The sequence below is a fragment of the Danio rerio genome, chromosome 7 (assembly GCF_049306965.1).
Source record: "Danio rerio strain Tuebingen ecotype United States chromosome 7, GRCz12tu, whole genome shotgun sequence".
NCBI lineage: Eukaryota > Metazoa > Chordata > Actinopteri > Cypriniformes > Danionidae > Danio > Danio rerio.
Genome location: NC_133182.1, coordinates 3941196 through 3963455, shown reverse-complemented (window position 1 = coordinate 3963455; position 22260 = coordinate 3941196). Strand labels below are relative to the sequence as shown.

At 42.0% G+C, this 22260-nt stretch overlaps 1 protein-coding gene across 2 annotated transcripts; it reads right to left on the bottom strand.

Annotated features, from left to right (window-relative positions):
• Positions 1 to 1783: 1783 nt before the first annotated feature.
• Positions 1784 to 21225, bottom strand: si:ch211-63p21.4. Of its 2 annotated transcripts, XM_073907916.1 has the most exons (5): positions 20839 to 21225; positions 20658 to 20696; positions 20212 to 20565; positions 17844 to 18194; positions 2893 to 5353 (listed from the first exon to the last, which is right to left on the bottom strand). In XM_073907916.1, exons 2-5 carry the CDS (start codon positions 20692 to 20694, stop codon positions 4992 to 4994), a joined length of 1104 nt encoding a protein of 367 aa, XP_073764017.1. In that variant the 5' UTR covers positions 20695 to 20696; positions 20839 to 21225; the 3' UTR covers positions 2893 to 4991. The 2 variants fall into 2 exon arrangements, with proteins under 2 accessions (XP_073764018.1, XP_073764017.1); XM_073907917.1 differs by lacking the exon at positions 17844 to 18194 and having other exon boundaries at positions 1784 to 5353; positions 20839 to 20882.
• Between the last annotated feature and the right edge of the window lie 1035 nt (positions 21226 to 22260).

Here is a 22260-nt window from a genome sequence, read left to right as displayed (position 1 = left end):
AACATAACTACAAACAACAGCTACAGCCAGGGAGTAACTGCATGTGTTCAACCAAACACACTACGTGAATAAACCGACAATTTAGTAGTCAGCGCAGATCTATAGAGTAATATTTAACCTATGGAGATAGACAAACTGGCTGTACACAAATATCATTTAACAGGAAGACACTGATACAAACTAGTTTGTCTTATGTAAACTTGTGGTTATGACTAATGGTCATTAGTGATCCTGTGACAGTATACAACACGGTGTTGTATAATTTCAAGCAAATGCAAATATCCTGCTTGCTTATTTGTTTACATATTATTTTATTTTCAGAGGAATGCCTTATATTGTTTACAGTATTTGTTAGTCGCTAAAGGACTACAAATAGGCCATTTATGGACTACATATTGGCTGTTTCTCAATTCCAAGAACGCAGAGAACGGACTTGCGTTCTTGTGGAGACCGATCTTGCCAGGTGTCCTCGGAAGAACAAACTCAGGAGACCGCGAGGGCTGAGGACGCGTCCTTAAATGAGATGCTGCGTTCTTCCTGATGGTCACATGACCTTCACATGTTTTAAAATGGTAAATTATTTAAACATTACAGCATTCATACAACAATTTATTGTTTTCCCCTTTTCAAAATATATACTTGGCATAAAAACATTATCAATATACTCTGCACAATATAAATAAAACAGATTTTAATACAAATTTCAGCAATCCCTGCTGAAAAATCCAGCTTAAAACAGCCTAGGCTGGTTGGCTGGTTTTAGCTGGTTGACCAGGCTGGTTTTAGAGGGGTTTTGGCCATTTCCAGGCTGGTTTCCAGCCATTTCCAGCCTGGTCTTAGCTGGTTAGGCTGGAAAATGACCAGCCAAATCCAGCTAAAACCAGCTTGACCAGCCTGGTTTAAGGTGGATATAGCTGGTTTTGGCTGGACTCCCAGCTTGGCTAGGCTGGTCAAGCTGGTTTTAGCCGGTCATCTCCCATCCTGACCAGTTAAAACCAGGCTGGAAATGGCTGGAAACCAGCCTGGAAGTGGCCAAAACCCCTCTAAAACCAGCCTGGTCGACCAGCTAAAACCAGCCAACCAGCCTAGGCTGGTTTAAGCTGGATTTTTCAGCAGGGAACTGTGGTAGCATCTTTTAATTAGGCAAAAATGTGTATTTGTATTTTTTGCTCTTTTCATTGTTACACTTTCTGTGTTCTTTCTTATTATCTGCTTATTGCTGTTACTGTTAATCCCCATATCATGAGTTTATTTTTTCTCTGTAAAGCACTCAGTGCAGCCTTGTGGCAGTTGGAAACGTGTTATATAAATGAATTGAACTTGAACTGGAACTTTAAAAACTTTTTTTTGAACTTTAAAAAGATTAATAATCAGTAAACAACAATTAGTAACCGAAAACATGCTCCCTCTCATTTAAGCATTTTATATTATTTTACATTAATAATTTATTCAGTTTACTGAAAAAATAAAATAAAATATATATGTTGTATGGTATTTCAGTTTAAGGAAAATGAATGATAAATGCATAATATATACTATATACAGTCTGACTGACACTGTGTTTCTATACACTGTGCATGCTAAAATATTTTTGTTGAACCATTTTTTGATGACATAATTTGAGAAAATGACCTAAACTGGACATATTTAATCCCTGAGAACAGAATCCTTCATCAAACTCTCAAACACCAGCAGGAGGCGCTGCAGTAAAAACCATCATCCCAGCAGAAACACTCATTCCAGGAAGCTGAAATTTTCATATTAAATCAGACTCAAACAAATCAACAATTAAATCACTTTATTATTTGCACTACATTTAGTTTTCTGATTACTGTGATGCTACAGAGACATTCAATAAAGCAGATTTCATTCAGCTGAGACACAAATCATGTTTAACTGAAGATCTGCTGCTCACAGAGTCACATTCAGCCAGTCATTTATATGATCAGAGCAAAACATGAAGAGACCAAACACCAGCAGATCTAGAAAATTGAAAACACACACATCACACCTAAAGAATCTTACACCTTAAACCGAAGAATCTTAAACATTTTTCTTAAACATTGGTGTTAAAACTTTAACAGCACATTATATTATGATAGATAAATACAGAAATAAAACATTTGGTTATGTTTAAGCTCAAACAGCAGATTCACTCAAGACCTTTAAAAGAATAAATCAAACATAAAAAAGTAAGTAGTTGAAGGATATTTTGATTTTGATTAGACCTACAAATTATTTTATGTTGAGTAACTCATGGGCTCATTTCAATATTTTTGAGCGAATCATCTCTTTAAATATTTGTAAAATAATAATAATAATAATAATAATAATAATAATAATAGCATGTCATAAAACGAAAAAAAAAAAGACTTTTGCTCACAATTAATCACCTTTTTTTCACCCACAAAAGCAAAGTTGCTTAAACTTACTAAAAAAATGAAACACTTAGAAGTAAACGAGAAAAAAAAATTCAGTATGAAATAGCCGCATTTCCATAATTGCGCCTAAAGCGAGCGAGCCAGGGCCAGTCGCGTTTCCAGTGTCTCTTCCAGTGCCTGATCAGGCCAAAGCGGGGCTTCCTCGGGGCCAGCAGCTGGTCAAATACCTCGGGCCAAAGAGGGCCAGTTGGGTCTTCGTGGCGAAGTGAAAGGAGAGGGGGAGTTTGCCGAATCTGGTTAAGATGGTGTGCCATCGTTACACTAGTTTTCCGATTGCACACGAGTACATGCGGCAAACACATCAATAAATAAGGGAAAGAAAACTTCTAGCTGGTCAGTTTAAGATGGGTTATTTCATAATAGCTTATAAGCTGGGGTCTTTTGCGTTTGATCGCCCTTATGTTTCCCTTTTAAATGTCAGGCTGTTGCATAAAATAATAAAGTTTTTCTTATAAGTGACATTTCTTTGCTGCGTCTTCCTTGATGTTTTAATAATGGCTCATACACACCGGGACGCTTTTCATTTGCGTTTATCGTCAGCGATTTACGAGACGTTTTTCCGTGTTCAAACCCAATTGATTTTTACTGGCGTCAAGCAGAAGAGGATGCAAAATCACTCCTTGATGTTAGATGGCGCTACAAAACGCGCTTGTAACAGAAGAAGAGGAGGAGAGAAAGTTCACACGCTTGTTGTTAAAGTTACTGGTGACTCGAATAAGCATAGATGGTTCAAGCAGCAGCTCCAGCTCTGGCAATGATGAAATGACTATTGTTCACAGGGCAATAAGCAGCTCCCCGTTCATATCGCCTCTGGGCAACTTCTTCGATGTGCACTTGCATTGACAGTTTTGCACTTGTTTGCACTTGTTTACTCCGTGCACGTGAACAAAAGTGCCGATCTGATTGACGGAGAAGGTTTTGACGTGGTGCGTCAAAACTAAAAAAACGAGCATGAGACGTTTTTTTTGTTAAATAACGCTTTTACGCCTGCCAGTTTGCGCATTGGGGTGCATGATCACATTGGCGCCCTTTATTTAGTCACGAGACGTTAAAATTGGAAGGAAAATGTAAGCCAAATACGTCTCGGTGTTCACGGTTCTTAACGGATAATTATCTTTACCTAATATCAAAGACACAGTAGCCAGTAAAGGTTGTCAAGAATTTTTGTCAAGTTTTAAAATTCGTGCTTGACACGTGAGCGTTAGATGCCTGTTTGTGTGTGAGAGACCAGACAAAAGAGCGCTCGCTTCACAGTTTGATTCCGCGAGCTGCTTTTTTCTTTTTTAATTTACTTAGGAGATAATACACAATATAAACACAACAGAAAGACATAAAACTTTACAAATGATGTATCCACTTTTGTAGGCTCAAAATTTAATATTTAAAGAATTACAAATATCAGATATAATAAAATCACATGAAATAAACCATTATAAAACAAACAAGAGCTAATAAAATGTAGGTACTGTATATACAATACATAAATGTAACTGTTTTAAAGCCATATTAAACTTTCATCGGCCTATCTGAAAAAAGATTTGAGATATTTTCTAAAAACAATAAACACGAGAGGAGTTGTGAAATATTATTTATAAAGTATTTGGATACGATGATATTAATCAAAGCATTTTGGGGTGAGTGAAAGCCGAAACTAGGCGACCTTTTTTTCTGTCATTCAGTCCTGCGCAGCGCATGTTTACAAACGGATCGGAGAAAACTGCAAATACAAAATGTGTTCTGTGTCCTTAAACAAGTGTTTCTGTTTTTATATGACGTGGTAAAATTTTAAAATGAAATTTTAAATGTGGAGCTTTATTTATTAGTGAATAGCTGCTGAAAGCAACAAAATATTGGCTATATTGTATTACTTGCTCTTATTTGTTGAAACACTGAACACTTTCCTTTACGTAAGATCCCTGAAAAATATGCAACATCCTTAAATAAAGGAGAAGTGTCATATAGCCTAGAGTAAAATTAAAATGTTACAGGTTTTTCCAAAGCAATTGCTCTAAATTTTTGACGACGTCTGTTAAAACGAGGATGTTATAAAAATACATTTCATACAGAGTTATTACCGGAGAATTTGTGTGGTGTTATATTATGGATGTTTGCGCGCACTGCGCCGGGTCCCTCCGTTAGTGGCGAGACCACTTGATGCACGATGCCAACAGTCGGTCGGCGAGTAAATTATTAAAACGAGAAAAAACACACTGGCCTGTGCGTATAGACATATAATGTACTGCTGTACAGTAACGTGTCATTTGTTTGTTTGGGTTGTTTTCATTTTATTGATTTCGTGATGATATGGTGTGCTTTATCTGCCCGATTCCCGCTGAAGTGTGGGGAAAATTCGGGGGACATTCTTGGGGAGGGGTTTGCGTGACGCGCTGCGAGCTACTAGCCTGACAGTGGAAACGCGACATGATTTCGGCCTCACTGCTTAACCTGCCGGGCCATTGGCCCGGTCCAATTAAAGCCCTGGCTCACACTGGCCTGACAATGGAAATGCGGCTATTGTGAGTAAACACCAACAATCTCACATCTTTTGTCTCAGTAGTTAGTGCAGATGAAGTTGAGTCTGTCAGATTCAGGACGGCTGATCCAGGTCTGATCTCCTCCAGACTGAACTGCTCCTTTTCTGTTCTCCAGTTTGCAGTTTTCCGGTGTGCTGCCGTTCCCTGGAGCCCAGTTCTGATAGCACACCATGTCTCCAGTCAGCCAGAGCCACATGTTCATGCTGCAGTAGTTGTGTAAACCCAACCACACCGCCTCAGTAGACGCCAGTTTAACCACGTTCATCACACGACGCTGCATCTCCACTGACTGAACCGAGACCAGATCCACATGATTCTGTCTGCAGTATCTCAGAGCTTCAGACCACGACAGATTCTGCTGGATCACAATCAGTTTATCTGGACACAAAACAAAGCAGAAACTAGAGAGAGACTGATCATAAACAACATGGGGAGGAATTTTTCATGTAGAGTCAACTTTAAGAGATCTGGGGTCCATTTTTCGCATGTGGATTATTCAATTAGCTGGATGTTGACGATTTGACCCGATCCAGGATCGTTTCGTTCTTCAAAACTCATCTAAAAGTTGTTGTCTTAGCAATAGTTCTTTTAGCTCAAACCTGCTCGAGAGCAGCAGCTCTTTTCATATAAACAGGATTAAATTGGGTCATTTCAAGCAAAGGTAATACTGAAAGCATGTACAGAAGACTGATATTTTTTTACAGTTCTAGTTATATAGACTTAGGAAAATATTAAAAGAGTTTTGAATAATTAGATGAATAAAACTTATGCAATCTGCACAAGTTTAATAAAAGTACAAGACTGTCACGGATGGCAAGTGGTTCTCCTAAAGAGGTTCAAAGAGAACTTTTATTAATATAGACTTTTACCAGCTTTAGTATATTTGTGTATGATAATAGTCATGCACAATATTCATCAGTTTTTTTTTGAGGAGTAATAATCTATACAGTCATGAGCATGTTTTGACAGTAACATGACGGTGATTTGATGCTTCACAAAAGTTGCATACGCCAACATAAAAATACTTTTTTGATGCAAGATAAATTTGAACATCCCGTTATTCCTTACATCAATTTAGAAAGTTTAATAGGCCTAAAGAAAATCCACTCTAAATATATTACTAAATACTCTTGACACATAAAAGTGTACAGCCTGCGGCCAGGCCCGGCCCTAACCAAAGTGGCACCCTAGGCAAGATTTCAGGTGGCGCCCGTCACATCGCAGTAAACTCCACTGCTAGTGTATAGTCATAAGAAACTAAATCACTTTTTGATCGACTACTATAAGCTGGGAAAACATCAGATAGATATGCCAATGCAATTAACATTATTGCTGAATAGATGTAATATTCACACATTTGCTTGAGGAAGGAATGATAAGGGTAGTTACATTACTATTACTATTTTCCATAACATCTATGCCCTTTCATAACATTAGCTGACAAGCAGAGCAGTGGTTGTAATGTTGAGGGAAAAAAAGAAAAAGACAGCTGTGAAACATAACGCTCAGGTTACAGAAGTAACCCTTCTTGGGGAACGGAAATGCTATAGGTGGATTTGATAGATTCGGTTCAGAAGCCGCTTGTCTGAAAGAGTATTGAACGGGCCAATGAATTGGCAGCGTAAGCTTGTGTAGCTGAGCTAATAAGTATAAAATATACCAATGCAAATTATTAGTGAACTTCATCAAAACTTTACTTTTTAATTACTTTTGTTTTATATTTTCTTTTCTTAATTATAATGTTTTGTATATAGTTTTGATAGAGATGTTTTTTATGCGGAACCATGTTGGCAAATGTTTAGGAGAGCACATATTAGTGGCGCACACAGCAACTCATGCGGTGTGTGGGCAGGCAGCGCCATCTTCAGTGTTGAATTCGCCGCTGACTGAGTTTGTTGCATGTTCTCTCGCTCTGCTAACGTGAGCCTGGTAAGGATTTTCAAGCGAGTTCACTGAGTTATTTTATGTGACAGTGAATGTATAAACGTGATAAAACTATGATGTATCGAAGATTAATGTAAATAATCACATTTTGAGTGCTTAAAGTGACTTTCCTTTCTAATTGGCAGAGTGGAAAAAGAGAGAGACAATTCAGCATATTATTGCGCTCTCTGTGTTTTTACAGGTATGTTTATTATGTTTTGTTAAGTGATGTTTGAAATCTAATTATACAAGTTGTGTAAAATGAGGTCTGTTTGCAAAGCAATATAATTTTGCATATATTCATGTATTTTATAGTGTTAAATGTTTATTTGTGTATCTTTTCTGATATTTGACACTATTTTTCGTTCTATTGCTCACTAATGTAGTGACCAGTGAAACATTATATTCCTTTTACAACTTATCTGATGTATACTATAATGTTTATTCTTTACTGCTAGTTTTTGTGGTCTATTTATTTGTATTTATTTTCTTTTACCTATTGTTTTTGTCAATTTGTTGGCTATTATTAATGCAAAGAGTGTTGAATTCGCCGCTGACTGAGTTGGTTGCATGTTCTCTCGCTCTGCTAACGCGAGCCTGAGTGGAAAAAGGGAGAGACATTTCAGCATATTATTGTGCTCTCTGTGTTTTTACAGAATAAACCAAACTTGAGATCTCCAACGCCGCTGTTGTCTTATTGGGAAAAAACACACACAACCAGAGTAAAACTGCTACACTTGCGCAGGTGTGCTTCATTGCCAATTATCCCAGAATATAAGCACAAGTGGAGCGAGCAAACGCCATCCTTTTAAGCTGAAGAGACTTGCTAACAGCTAAGGAACATTCATTATGGCGATGGAATATAGCATTTCTGTTCCCCGAGGGGTTACTTCTGTAACCTGAGCGTTCCCCTTCGGGTGGGGACCTCCAATGCTATAGGTGGATTTGATTGTAGAAATCCACGAATGGGAGAACTATGAAAAACGCCTTAATGACTGCACCTTACCAACACCTCCAATGAGAGGATAGTCAAGCAAGCGTGATGCACCCACATCATGGGAGGCGCGGTCCTCCAACGTGTCCCTGGCCCTAACTTATCCCACTTCAAAGGAAGTTTTATGGATTAGGTATATTTTTTGGGAGTCGCTAGCGTCTAGATAATTATAGGAAATACGACAGTACGTTGGGAAGTGTGCAATCCCGATAGGGAGGACGCTGCGGAGACCATCCGCACCCAATGGGGAAGACAAAATGGCAAATACATATGTACTAGCCCTAAGAAGAAGGAGTGCGCATAAGAAGGTGGTTAGCGGATAGGGAAGGCACGGGTCCACTCAAGAGGGGGGACTTAACCGTGGCGGAAAGGCATATGGGATCACCTAGTGGGGATCGCACATAGCAGGCACCTATACCCAAAACGCGGGCTGACCAGCGGGCAGACTTACAACGTAGTGGGCCAGCAAGACTCCGCTGAGTCAGTGCCGGTGGCCACGGAGGAATCTGCAGGGTTCCCCTTGGCGGGGAACTTACTGACAGACAAGGAGGCACACATCACTCCGTGTTAGGGAAAAATGGCACAGCAAGCGTGTTACAACACCCTGCCGAGTTGTTTCCTCAATCACCAAGGGTTACCTAATATCCTTGAGGAAACCGGCTCCACTCACAGATTGTAAAACCTAGCAAATGTGTTGGGTGTCGCCCAGCCCGCAGCTCTACAGATGTCTGTTAAAGAGGCGCCGCGTGCATGCGCTCAAGAGGATGCAACGCTCCGAGTGGAGTTTGCACGCACTCCCGGGGGACACGGCTCGCCTCTGCTTAAATAAGCACATGAAACGGCCTCCACAAACCAGTGGGATAATCTCTGTTTGGATACGGCACTTCCCTGCTGCTGACCGCCATAACAGACAAAGAGCTGCTAAGATGATCTAAAGTTTTGAGTACGGTCCACATAGATGTGGAGAGCGCGAACTGGACAAAGTAAGGAATGGGCTGGGTCTGCCTCCTCCGGGGGCAGAGCTTGCAGGGTTACTACCTGGTCTCTAAAGGGAGTGGTAGGAACCTTGGGCACATAACCCGGGCGGGGTCTCAGGATAACGTGAGAATAATCCGGCCCGAATTCCAGGCACGAGTCACTGACCGAAAATGCCTCCAGGTCCCCGACCCTCTTAATAGAGGCCAACGCGACCAGCAGAGCTGTCTTCAGGGACAGAAATCTTAAGGATGCTGATTCGGGTGGCTGAAAGGGATCTGTGCGCAGGCTCGTGAGGACGAGGGCATGAGAGGGGGGCGAGTTGGATTAATTCGCCATGATGATGAGCGGAGATGGCGGCCACGTAAACCTTGAGAGTGGAGGGCGACAGCCTGCTCTCCAACTTCTCTTGAAGGAAAGAGAGCACAACACTGATCTGGCAGGTTCGGGGGTCTTCTCTGCGAGAGACACACCATTCAGTGAATAGACTCCACTTTAGAGCGTAGGCGCGCCTCGTGGAGGGGGCTCTAGCCTGAGTGATGGTATCAACCACCGCAGACGGTAGGTTACCTAAGTCTTCCTCGTGTCTAGGGACCACACGTGGAGGTTCCAGAGATTGGGGCGAGGGTGCCAGATGGTGCCCTGTCCCTGAGAGTGTAGGTCCTCTCTCAAAGGGATCCGCCAGGGAAGGGCCAGAGGGGCGCAACTAGCAAAACCTGTTCCTCGTCCTCCCTGACCTTGCACAGTAACTGCACGAGCAGGCTCACTGGGGGAAACGCATACTTGCGTATGCCCCGAGGTCAGCTGTGGGCCAGTGCATCCGTGCCGAGAGAGCCCTCGGTCAAGGAAAAGAACAACTGGCAGTGAGCGTTCTCAGAGGAAGTAAACAGATCGATCAGGGCCTCTCCGAAACGCGCCCATATCAGCTGGACAGATTCGGAGTGGAGTCTCCATTCTCCAGAGTGAATTTGCTGCCGTGAGAGCACATCGTCTGCACGGTTGAGCATACCTGGGATGTGAATGGTGCTCAGCGATTTCAGCCGCGGATGACTAGAGGGGAGCAGACGGCGGGCGAGCTGAGACATGCGGCGAGAGCGCATACCTCCCATACGGTTTATATACGCTGCCGCCGCTGTACTGTCTGTCCTGACCAGCACGTGTTGCTGCTCCAACACCGGAAAAAAACGGTGGAAAGCGAGAAACACTGCCAACAGCTCTAGGTGATTGATATGCCAATGCAGCTGGGCACCTTTCCATAGGCCCGCAGCTGCATGCCCGCGACACACGGCTCCCCAGCCCGTGTTGGAAGCATCTGTTGAGACAAGAACATGACTGGACGCCTGTCCCAGAGGCACACCGGCCAGCAGGAAGGAGGGGTCGTTCCAAGGGCTGAGGGTGCGGCGACACAGCGCAGTGACAGAGACTCGGTGTGCGCCCGCATGCCATGCGCGTCTTGGAACTCGATCGTGAAGCCAGTGCTGAAGTGGTCTCATATGGAGCAATCCGAGTGGCGTGACGGCTGCAGCGGATGCCATATGCCCCAGGAGCCTTTGAAAGTATTTCAGTGGGACCACTATTTTGCTGTCGAGCTCCCTCAGACAGTTCAGCAACAGGCGAGCGCGCTCTTTGGAGAGGCGAGCTACCATGGTGACCGAGTCCAGCTCCATCCCGAGAAAAGAGATCCTCTGCACAGGGGCGAGTTTGCTCTTTTCTCGGTTGACCTGAAGCCCCAACAGGCGGAGGTGCCGGAGCACCTTGTCTCTGTGCATAGTCAATTGCTGCCGTGAGTGGGCTAAAATCAGCCAGTCATCAAGATAAATGAGTATGCGGATGCCCGCGAGCCGAAGGGGCGCTAAGGCAAAGACCCGCGGAGACAGAGAGAGCCCGAAGGGGAGGACCTTGTATTGCCACGCTCGACCTTTGAACGCAAACCGCAGAAACTGACGGTGGAGCAAAGAATGGAGACATGAAACTAGCATCCTTCAGGTCTATGGCTGCAAACCAATCCTGAGGGCGGACGCATCAGAGGATGCACTTCTGCGTAAGCATTCTGAACGCAAGCTTGTGTAGACAGCAGTTAAAAACGCGCAGATCTAGGATTAGCCGTGACCCACCGCTCTTTTTGGGTACGATGAAGTAAGGGCTGTAGAACCCGCTCTCCATCTCGGCTGGAGGGATCGGCTCAATTGCACCCTTCGCCAGGAGGGCAGCAATCTCCTCTCGCAAGACAGGGGCGGACAGGGGGTTGACCCTGGTGAAATACACACCCGTGAACTTGGGGGGTCGTTTGGCGAACTGAATCGCATAGCCGAGTCTGATTGTGTGTATGAGCCACCGCGAGGGGGTGGCCCGCGCTAACCAGGCAGGCAGAGCCCTCATTAATGGAGTCATTGCTACAACCGCTGACGTACCAGTGGTGTGGCAGCGCGGAGTGGGTGTGCTGATCCGGGAAGCGCGAGGGTCTCGCGGAAGAGCTGGAGGAAAGCGATTTGCTCTGGCTCCGCACTCTGAGAGGTGGCATTCCTGGACCACTAGTGTGGACATCGTCTTCCCCAGCATACACGCAGCAGACTTAGTAGTCTGGAGAGCATAGTCGGTCGCGGTGCGCAGCTCGTGTAACAAGCCTGGATTAGACCCACCCTCTTGCAGCTCGGCCAGCGCCTGCGCTTGGTAGCGCTAGTAGGTGGCCATCGCATGCAAGGCGGAAGCAGCCTGGCCCACAGCCTTGTAAGCTCTAGCTCCGAAGGAGGCAGATAACCTACAGGCTTTGGACGGAAGACGGGGCGGACCCAGCCAAGTAAAGGCGCCACACGGGCAAAGATTGACCGCGATGGCGCGCTCCACCAGCAGGATTGCCTCCTACCCCCTGGCAGCTCCACCGTCAAGGGTGGTGAGGGCGGAGGGACACGCAGCACGGGCAGGGAAAGGTGCCCTCCAAGACTGCGTAAGCCTACTGTGCACCTCCGGGAAGAAGGGGACGAGAGGCTTCGAAGGTTTCGCCTTCTGGTCCTCTATGTAACACCCATCTAGTCGGTCCGGCCGCGGAGCTGGGGGATGAACCATCTCCAACCCCACGGCTGAAGCAACCCGGGAAAGCACGGCTAACATGTCCGCTTCAGGATCCATTTTGACGGCGCTCGCTTGCCCGGAGGGGGCGAGCGGGTCTGGATCATCATCGGACAGTGAAAGCCCACCCTCTGATACCGTGGAGGACATCTGGTCTCCGGTGTCAGCGAGCGTGAGAGCTACCATCTGGTTAGACGGATCACTCCCAGTGCCCGAAGCTTGGATGGAGCGCTTGGAGGAGCGGGAGGTCCGCGAGCCCTTAGGCGGCGGATTATCTTCCGCTGAGACCCTCAGATCGGCCCGAGCCCCTGCTGCAGAGCAGGAGGCAACTTGGGTGGTTCGCTTTCCTACGAAAGCTAGCCGCGATCTCAACTGCGCAACGGTCATGGCATCGCAGTGACGACATGAACCGCCCGCGAGCACCACATTAACATGCTGGACCCCCAAACATGTAATGTAGTGATCGTGTCCATCATCCGGAGCCAGGAAACCCCCGCAACCAGAAACGCACAGTTGGAGCGCCATCCTGAAAAGGACGTGCTGCACGACTGTGTTGCTCTTTTAGGAAAGTTGCAACTATACGCACCGCTCTGGAGGACCGGACGCAAAGAAAAGCCAGGCAAGGGAGAATCCCAGCTCGACCGTCGCGTAGACTCGCTCTGGACCGGGAGACACTCGTTCGCTCTGAAGTCGCTGTAGCAGCAAGAGGAACCCTCATCAACTCGATCAAAAAGTCTCTAAAGCGAAAAGGGTGGCGTTTGCTCGCTCCAGGTGTGCTTATATGCTGGGATATTTGGCAATGAAGCACACCTGCGCAAGCTTATGCTGCCAATTCATTGGCTTTCATTGGCCCGTTCAATACTCTTTCAGACAAGCGGCTTCTGAACCGAATCCTCCCATACGTGGATTTTCTACAATCAAATCCACCTATAGCATTGGAGTTCCCCACCCGAAAGGGAACCAGCTTTGTCTTTTTGTAGGAAACACACTTTAGATCTTTTTAGGGTAAGAGGTTTTTGAGTTGTTGCCGTCTACCACTGAACGTGTCAGGAATATCGAAAACAAAACCAACTGAACCGCGCTCATTTCTGCACCCCCCTGGATGTACAGCGCCCTTAGCATTTGCCTATACTGCCTATGCCACGGGGCGGCCCTGCCTGCAGCCCACAACAAAGGTGGAAAGTTATTGGGTATCATATTTAACAAACCGATTACTATAAATTTTAATGCATCAATGATGTCATTACGCTGCTGTGCTGTCAGCCAATCGTTGCAATACTGGTCATGATTTCGAGGAAGGATAGATCTGTCCTTCACAACACTCACATTGGTCTCAGATCAGTTCATGCAGACATTTTAATCTGATTTGCGAACTTGTTTGAAGAACCAAATTAGCCAGAGATCAGTTATCAAGATTAAAAGATCCAGGATCTGCCAAATCATCTTAGGCCCCGTTTACACTAGTGCGTTTTAGTTTTAAAACGGCGTTTTAGAATGAAAACGATCCTCGTCCACACTCGCATTTCACCCAGCGTTTCTGAACTGCTCTCCGTCCACACCAAAACGCTGAAAACGCACATCACGTGACCACACACACACTCTCAGGCAAGCGCTGTAGCCAATCTACCCAGATGAGAGCTGTGCTAGTCGGACTTCTCATCAAGCATCTCCCGCTGGATCTAACCTCACTATATTTATTAAACGGAATATTTCTTTCATCTTGTTGTCTTTATTTAACGACATATTCATTGGACATTGGAATCTATTACTTGTTCTCAGGTAACGTGTTTTGGCTGAGCGCAAAGATAAGTTAATGATTAATGTAAGCACGTACATTCTGTATATTGACTGATCGCTTGCCTTTATTTCCTATAATGTATAAACTTATTGTATGTTATACTTTTATAATGGCCATTATCGATTAAAACTGATATTCAGCAAAGAGAGGGTGTGTTTCGTATTTTCACTGAAATTGAAAGGAGGCAGTTGTTGTAGGCTCCGTTTTGTTATAAATATGCACACAGTGAAGATGACGCTCATATTTGCAGCACGACGCCTCAACATTTCTGCTGTCTGTTTAGTTGTTAATATTAAAATGAAAATAGGCAGTTCCTTATATCATGTTTACATTTTATTGTTGAGAAAGTAAAACAACGTAGCCAGGGTGATGTGAATGAAGTTATAAAGTACACTGTTCCCTTTGAAGATTTACCCGTGTCCTCGGTATAGTCTGTTTTCCATATCAAACTGAGAAGAAGAGACTGCAGCCATGATCAAACTTGCGAAGTTTTAACAGGACTGCAGGACTGAACTGTGCGTGTTAGGCTACTTAATATTCAGGAAAAGCCCCAATCAGAGAGGCGAATGTCTGCAGCCCCGCCTCCGTTTTCAAATGTCTCCGTTTTCCATCATCCACACTGAGACGGAGCAGCAGCGTTTCAGAATGAAAACGGCCTCTCCAGCGTTTTCGAAACGCTCCGTTTTCGGCGCTCGAGAACTCCGGCGTAGTGTGGACGGATGGCGTAACCGTAGCAAAACTTATGCGTTTTCAAACTAAAACGCATTAGTGTAAACGGGGCCTTAGACCATTGGTTCTTAAACTTTTTTAACCAAGTACCACCTCAGACAAAAATTGTCTCTCCAAGTACCACCATAATGCCCAGTGTTGAAATACAGTAGCATACAGGCATAATTAAGCAGCTAAAGCTCTGCACAAATCAAAAACAAGGCAGATTAATTTCTATTGTTAAGAATATGTATTATTGTCAGCCACTTTAACCGTTATAGTTTGAACATTAACTGCATTTGCAGCCAAAAAACAAAAAAACAAAAACTTCACGGTTCACATTAAAATGTGCTTTTAAATGTTAATTAAAAATGGTACTGTTATTAAAAATCAAAAAGAAAACTGCTGTACCTGTAAAGTATTATTGTTGTATAGTAGCTTATTCATCAAAACCTGGAAATGTTGCTTGGACCTGATAAATACAGGCTATGTCAAACATACATATATATATGTATGGGATCACTGACGGGGCCCCGTGAGGGGGTGGGGTATGGGGGGGGTCGAGCGATCACAAACTAAGGGGTCGGGGAGAGTCGGTGGAGCGAGGAAGCGATCATAAATTGAGGAGCAGGAAAAGGGAGCGGGGTGGAGTGACAACGCGGGGAAGCCTTTACAAACTGAGGAGCAATCACAAACTAAGGAGCGGAAAAGGGGGTGGGGTGGAGCGACGACGCAGGGTGGCGTTCACAAACAAGCAGCGAGAGCTTTAAAGTAGCTGGAAGTCATTCATTTTCAATGAGAACCAGTGGCGAGGAGCAGCGCGGCTCATCTTCTCTAGTGTGGGTGTCGGGGAGAGTTGAAATCAAGTCAACTTTATGATAATGAGCTATGACGCGGTTCGGCCGCAAACAATCAGAATGAAGTAGTCCACCGTTTGAGAGGAGTTCAGAGAACACAGACTTGTGAACTTTGGTTTTTCCCAGGGGTTTAATTATTGCGGTTGCTGGATTTTCAATTATGAAAAATCGCAATGAAACGGGGCCCCCTAATCACATGGGGCCCCCCCGTCCGCTACACCACTATATATATATATATATATATATATATATATATATATATATATTAGCGCTGTCAAAATTAACGCGTTAACGCATGCGATTATTTTAAAATAATTAACGCGTAAAAAAAAATTGACGCAATTAACGCAGTTCCGTTTTTTTTTACTTCCTGTTGTGGTGGACGTGTGTTTAACATGCAATAAATGTGGATTAGACCAAGGAAGCACTTTTTGAAGGCAAGTTCCAGTATAAAACAATTAGTCGCATCACAGGTTATCTAGAGTTTCATTTTATTTCAGGTGTTTCATTTTTAACTTTCGACTTCTGTTGTAAGTTGATACCGCATGGCGAACAGAAAGAAAATCCTCCGCTTTTCGTGACTCGGTGTTCCTATTAAGGTAAGGTTCCTTTTAAGGCTACATGGTAGAATTTTAATAAGAGTATTATCTTAATCATATTAAAATCGGAGTATTGGTGTCTTATGTGAATGTACTCAAAACGTCTCTGGTGAAGTCGCAAGCTGTCAAAGACAGGGCATTACTCTGCCTTTCAGCATGAGCCCTCCAAGTTTAGCGTGTTTCTTCATTAAACGCAATGAAAGCGTATGCTTCGCGTTGTTGTGTCAGAATCCTTGTGAAATACAGTAATACTTTAGGACGCTTAGTTTAAGCAAATTTGATGAACGTGATCATGCGTGTTGAATCTGAGGGGAGTCGCTCCAGTATGGAAGGCCGTTGGGGCCGAAACGTCTGCAGCGCGTTGTGTGTGTGTCTGTGTGTGTGTCTGTGTCAGGTCCGTTGAGGGGTGTCAGGGGTGGAGTGAGCGACGTATCTGAGTAGGGGGAGAGAGGTGTGCAATGTATTTAACGACCGGTTTGCAAGAAATTATCATTCATTTGCGGGCATTTGGGAGTCTCTGTGCACTTGCGGGATCCTCCTAGTCTTAGCAACTGGATGAATGTAAAGGAGGATTAAGCAAAATTGTTTCTACTCTATAACTAATGTTCTCAACTCACAGCAATAAATCTTTACAATGAGTGCAACAGTTTGTATTCTATAGTTTATTATTATCATTTTTCATTTTCCATATCTGCAATTCCTGTATTTTGGCATTTTTTTGCAGTCCACTTAGAATCCAACATGGAAATCAATGTTTTCTTTATTGGCATTGATTGTTTTGAAATTTAAATGTCATTAACATGCCTGTGTTTTAATTTCTGTAATGGCTGTCAAGCAGGATCTTGATGGTGTATTGTGGGTATGTTGTTTACATAAAGAAATCTGTGTTAAAAGTTAAACAAAAATTTTATTAAACAATTATATTTTGAATTTAAATATTTTTTTCTTGCGTTTACACTAATTTTACATTTAAATAGCCAAAATTACAAGTTTCAGTATTTTAATTGTGATTAATCGCGAATAATTTATATATATATATATATATATATATATATATATATATATATATATATATATATAATTTGTATACATTTTGAAACATAAGCTGTACATTAGTGTACATGTAGCATATTTGTTTATCTAAACTTTTACGTGTATTTTAAGTAGATGATTTGGAATTACTGATTTAAATTAGAAATTAGATCTGCTGCATGTCATTTGCAGCAGGCGGCCTTTGTGTGTCAGATAAGTGAGTTATTAAATGCACATATGGAGAGATGGACCAACTTTAACGTGCGGTATTTCCATGATTGAGTGCGAATAAGATCACTTTTTAAGTAAACTGTGAAGTTCGCATTAGCCGCACACCAACAACTTCAAGCAGATTCGGGTACAGTTCGCGGTTACTCCCTGTGTTCAATGGAGAATAACTTTAATTATATTCCACCTCAAAGCTTTAAGCATGGCAAAGTTGCTTGAGTCTATGTTCTGTGTCTTGCCCTATTTGAATCACAACCAAATTAATTAGCTTAAATCTGAGGTGACCTATGAAACCGAAAGCCATGCTGCTTTAAAAAACAAATAACTGTATATATCAAAAACACACATTTAATCACATTTGTAATCTAATTTGGATCATGTGTGAAGACGCCGCACACATATTTCTTTGGCTCTGCTGCAAGCGAGCTGATATTTAACATCTGATGATGTGATGTACTTAAGTAAATATTCAAAGCACACTAGCATAATGGTATACTCCAGGGAACAGCCAAAGCTGTCTGATCACAGGAGTGTCTGTGTTATCGTACGCATCAAAGGAAGCCTGGGAACCACTAGTGGTACACATACCACAGTTTGAAAACGATTGTCTTAGATCATTTAAGCGAGGTACGAAGAACAGACCCCTGGAGCTGATGATGGATTGAATGTGTTTGGATGATCTGCTCACCTTCATGACACACAAAAGGAAACTGCCATCTAACACTACACAAGAAGTCAAGCCATTGTCCCTGAGGGTACTGTGCAACTGCTGCACAGCGTTTATCATCTGGAGCTTGAGGTGCACCAGTTATCCAGTATCTGAATGAGGAGTTGCTCTGATCTGACCACTGCCAAATGTCTCTGAACAGACCGATCCAGACTGCAGATCCAAATGTCTGACTGTCATTAATGAACTTCTCCAGCTGTTGATTCTCATTCTGGTTCCTCACACTGACCAGATCAATGTGATTCTGTCTGCAGTAACTCTGAGCATCTGTCCACTTCATCGTCTGATTGATAAACACCAGTCCTCCGCTGACTTTAATGGATGAAAGGATGAACAGAAGCATCATCAGAAACACCTTTGTTACCAATAGAGTGAGCTGTTATATTTATAAATATTACTGAGATCTGCCACAACAGAATATCTGCCTTGAATATTTCGTCACCTTAGAATTATAAGGTACTCTCTGCGTTCTGAATGATTTTGAGATATTGCGCTTGAAAGTTTTTGCATTTCATATAGCAAACAGTATGTGTGTAACAGTTTTCTTTCATACATTAACATGACAGAGACCCTAAGGGTTCTCTAAATGTAAATTATCAAAGTTCTCTTACATTTGCAAATTGGAGTGAATAAACCACTGTAAATGCAGAGAGAACCTTCTCATTCTGAAAAGTCATTTTCCACTTAGAGTTATAAGGTTCTATCTGGCAGATCATTCATTGAAGCATTACTTATCAAGAAATACAATAAAAAATATACAAGTTGATGTTGTAACAATATGTTGATGCTTGAGAAAGTTCGATTTTTGGTTTCCATAACTTTTATTTCATGTTTTAGGTTGAATATTTTTTCTTGTTCAAATTAAGCACACAAGGCTGTGCTAAATATTTTTTTCCAGTGCAGATGTTAATTTTATCTTCTTAATATGTTAATATTTATGACAGTTTATGCTTTTATAAGAATTATTGGATTATATTTATTGAATTATATGCCCTATGAATTAAATTAAATGTTTGCCCTTATGGCCTTATATTAAATTTAAAGACTTTAAAAGAAACAGACGATGACCTAATGAGTTTAATAAACACTGTAAGTGTTTCGCTGACTAAATGTAAACAAATAAATATATTTCACATTTAATGTATACACTTTTTAATATTCATCTCTTTTTCAACAATATAAAATGTAACATTTCATCTCAATGTCGGTGACGCGGTGCCATAGTGGGTAGCACGATCACCTCACAGGAAGAAAAACGCTGGTTCGAGCCTCAGCTGGTTCAGCTGGCATTTCTGTGTGGAGTTTGCATGTTCTCTCCGTTTTGCTGTGGGTTTCCTCCGGGTGCTCTGATTTCCTCCACAAGTCCAAAGACATGTGGTACAGGTGAATTGGGTAAGCTAAAATTGGCCATAGTGTATGTGTGTGATTAAGTGTGTATGGGCGTTTTCCAGTGATGGGTTGCATCTGGAAGGGCATCCGCTGTGTAAAATATATGTTGGATAAGTTGGTGGTTCATTCCACTGTGGTGACCCCAGATTAATAAAGAGACTAAACCGAAAATAAAACGAATGAATCTCAATGTCGAGAAATGCTTCTAAATCATCATCTTTTCATTCATCAGGGGTCGCCACAGAGGAATGAATCGCCAACTTATCCAGCATATTTTATGCAGCGGATGCCCTTCCATCTGCAACCCATCACTGGGAAACACCCATACACAGAGTAAAGCACATACTTCACATGCAAACTCCACACAGAAATCCCAGCTGAACCAGCCGAGGCTCAAACCAGCGACCTTCTCGCTGTGAGACAACATTGCTACCTACTGCACCACCACAGTGGGTTGATTATTTATTATATCAAAATGTTCACAATACATTTACATGTTTATAATTGTCACATAGTCAGTAATACATTATTTTATTACTGCATGTGATGAAATATGCTACTGCATGTGTAGAATCTACTGAACATGTTAATACACATGCAGTATATGTCAACGTGTGATTCTACTCTTTAATCAACTAACATATAATACTATATACTTTCATGACATATTTGATGATTTAAGAAATGCAGCTTGTTAATCAAAAGCATGCAGTATGAACATATTTATTATTTATTTATTATTATTACTATTATTTTTTATCAGAAAAACAATATATAGACTTAAACATAGACTTATAATTCACTCTTCAGTTCAACAGTAACATCAAAACTTAGACATATCAGAAAACACTTTTTCCTTTAGTTTTCATAAATTAAAATATATTGGATAATATATCATTTTCTAGCATGATCACATTATTTCATTGAGGTTTGTACTCACTGTTGTAGCAGATGAAAGTCCAGGTAACACTACATGATCCAACAAACCACTTTCCATTAATCATAACAGCACAATTATCACCGCTGTATGGTTGTCCAGATGCCCAGTTCAGAAACAGCACAGAATCACCTGAAGACCAATGCCAATTACTGTCATATGTACCCTGAAGACCAATCCAGACCCCTCTGTCATTCACTTTCACACTCTTGTTCAGCTGGATCATGTCGTTCATGTTATCAACAGTGGCCAGATCTGTGTAATTCTCTCTGCAGTATCTCTGAGCTTCAGTCCAGTCCATCTTCTCATTTATAAAGTGATACTGACGCTGAACACATTCAGATATGGAGCAGAGAGCTGTGAAAGAGACACTTTGCTTTAATGTTTTTCAGAACAGAGTCAAACCTAATGAAACTATAAAACATGAATAAAACTACAAACACACTCACCAATGAGGAGAAGAGGGAAATATAGAGTCTGAGCCATTTCTGAAGAAGAAAAAAAACATCCATTTAGGAGTAAAACATTTGAGTAAAAGAGAAGCATTAATGCAGAATACACAATCAATATGAACCTCAACAGATGTCAGAAGTGTGTTTGTGTGTATAATGTAGATGTGTGTGTTCTTACCTCAGAGCTGGTGTGTTTCTGTCCTCAGTCTGATGTTTCTGTCTGCAGCTTCAGACTGTGTGATCTATATTTGCTCTCATCCGTCATTCAGAACGTCACATTATTTGTTTATTACTCTAAACAAAGGCCCTTTTCATTTTTCTTCCTCTTTGACATGTTTCTGTACTCCTGCAGCAGTGTGTTCATTTGAATGTGGTCGAGGGTAAAAATTTTGGGAAGCAATCGAATGCACGTTTAATCAGTGTGTTTAAGTTATACAGTGAAGACAAGGTTAATGAGATTCAATACTTTGATACTATTTCTTTATAATAGCTATTCATTTTAATTGTTAAAACTGTTTGCTTATTTATTTGCAACTTGTTTCCCTTATTTTCACATTCCAGTGTTGATAGTTGTGGTTATATCCTCCTGAGACCCTGCCCATTGACGTGTGTCCTCTGCAGTGGATATTGTGTTTTCATGAATTTCCTTTGAATATTTTGAGCTACTCTGTCAAGTCCTGTTGTACTGTTCAGAGGACATACAGGGGTTTCTAGTGATATGTCTTTTTTTTTTAGGATATGCAAAAAGGTACATAAATTGGGATCATACAAATACAAAAAAAATGTCAACAAAAAACAAACGAAAAACAATATAGTCAGGTACTGTTAGGTGTGTGTGTGTGTATGTGTGTGTGTGTGTGGTAACTTGGTGGACAGGTCAGAGTACATACATAAGGAACAATAACAGTCATTAAATGTAGCAAGTAGCGCAGATATAAATAAAACATATAGAAAGAAACCAGTTAGAGGTAGGGAGTAACAACAATGCTTATTAATGTATGATAGTAAAAATGAGAGTAAAAAGAGAGAAAGGACAACAGTTATAAATGACAACCATAATAATAAATCACAAGTGCTACACCAACTACTACTACAGAAAGTTACTTATATTACAACTACTACTGCTTCTACTACAGCCACAACCACGACTACTACTACTACAATGTCTACTAATACTGATACTACTACAACAATGACTACCACTACTGATATTACTACAGAGTCTGCTACAACTACAATACAACAACATCTACTACTACTACTACTTCTACTACTACCGCAATCACTGCTACTACAACATCTACATCAACGACATCTACTACTGGTACTGCTACACCAACAACGAGTACTACTGCTACAACGACACCTTTACAACTTCTGCTACCACTTTACCAACAACATCAACTACTACAGGAACTAATACTTCAATAAATCACAATTACAATCGAAACTACTACAATGACTACTACTACTACTACTACACCAACAATGACTACTACTACTACTGCTACAACGACACCTTTACTACTTCTGCTACCACTATACCAACGACATCGACTACTACAGGAACTACTACTTCAAAATACAACTACAATCGATA

Bases quoted from the DNA above. Each gene is read 5' to 3' on its own strand.
- si:ch211-63p21.4 (XM_073907916.1), bottom strand. From the start codon at position 20,694: ATGGCTCAGACTCTATATTTCCCTCTTCTCCTCATTG. The intron at 18,195-20,211 runs GTGAGTACAAAC...CATCCATTAAAG, and splicing joins GACTTTCATCTGCTACAACA to TCAGCGGAGGACTGGTGTTT. The intron at 5,354-17,843 runs GTGAGCAGATCA...TTTTGTGTCCAG, and splicing joins TCCTTTTGTGTGTCATGAAG to ATAAACTGATTGTGATCCAG.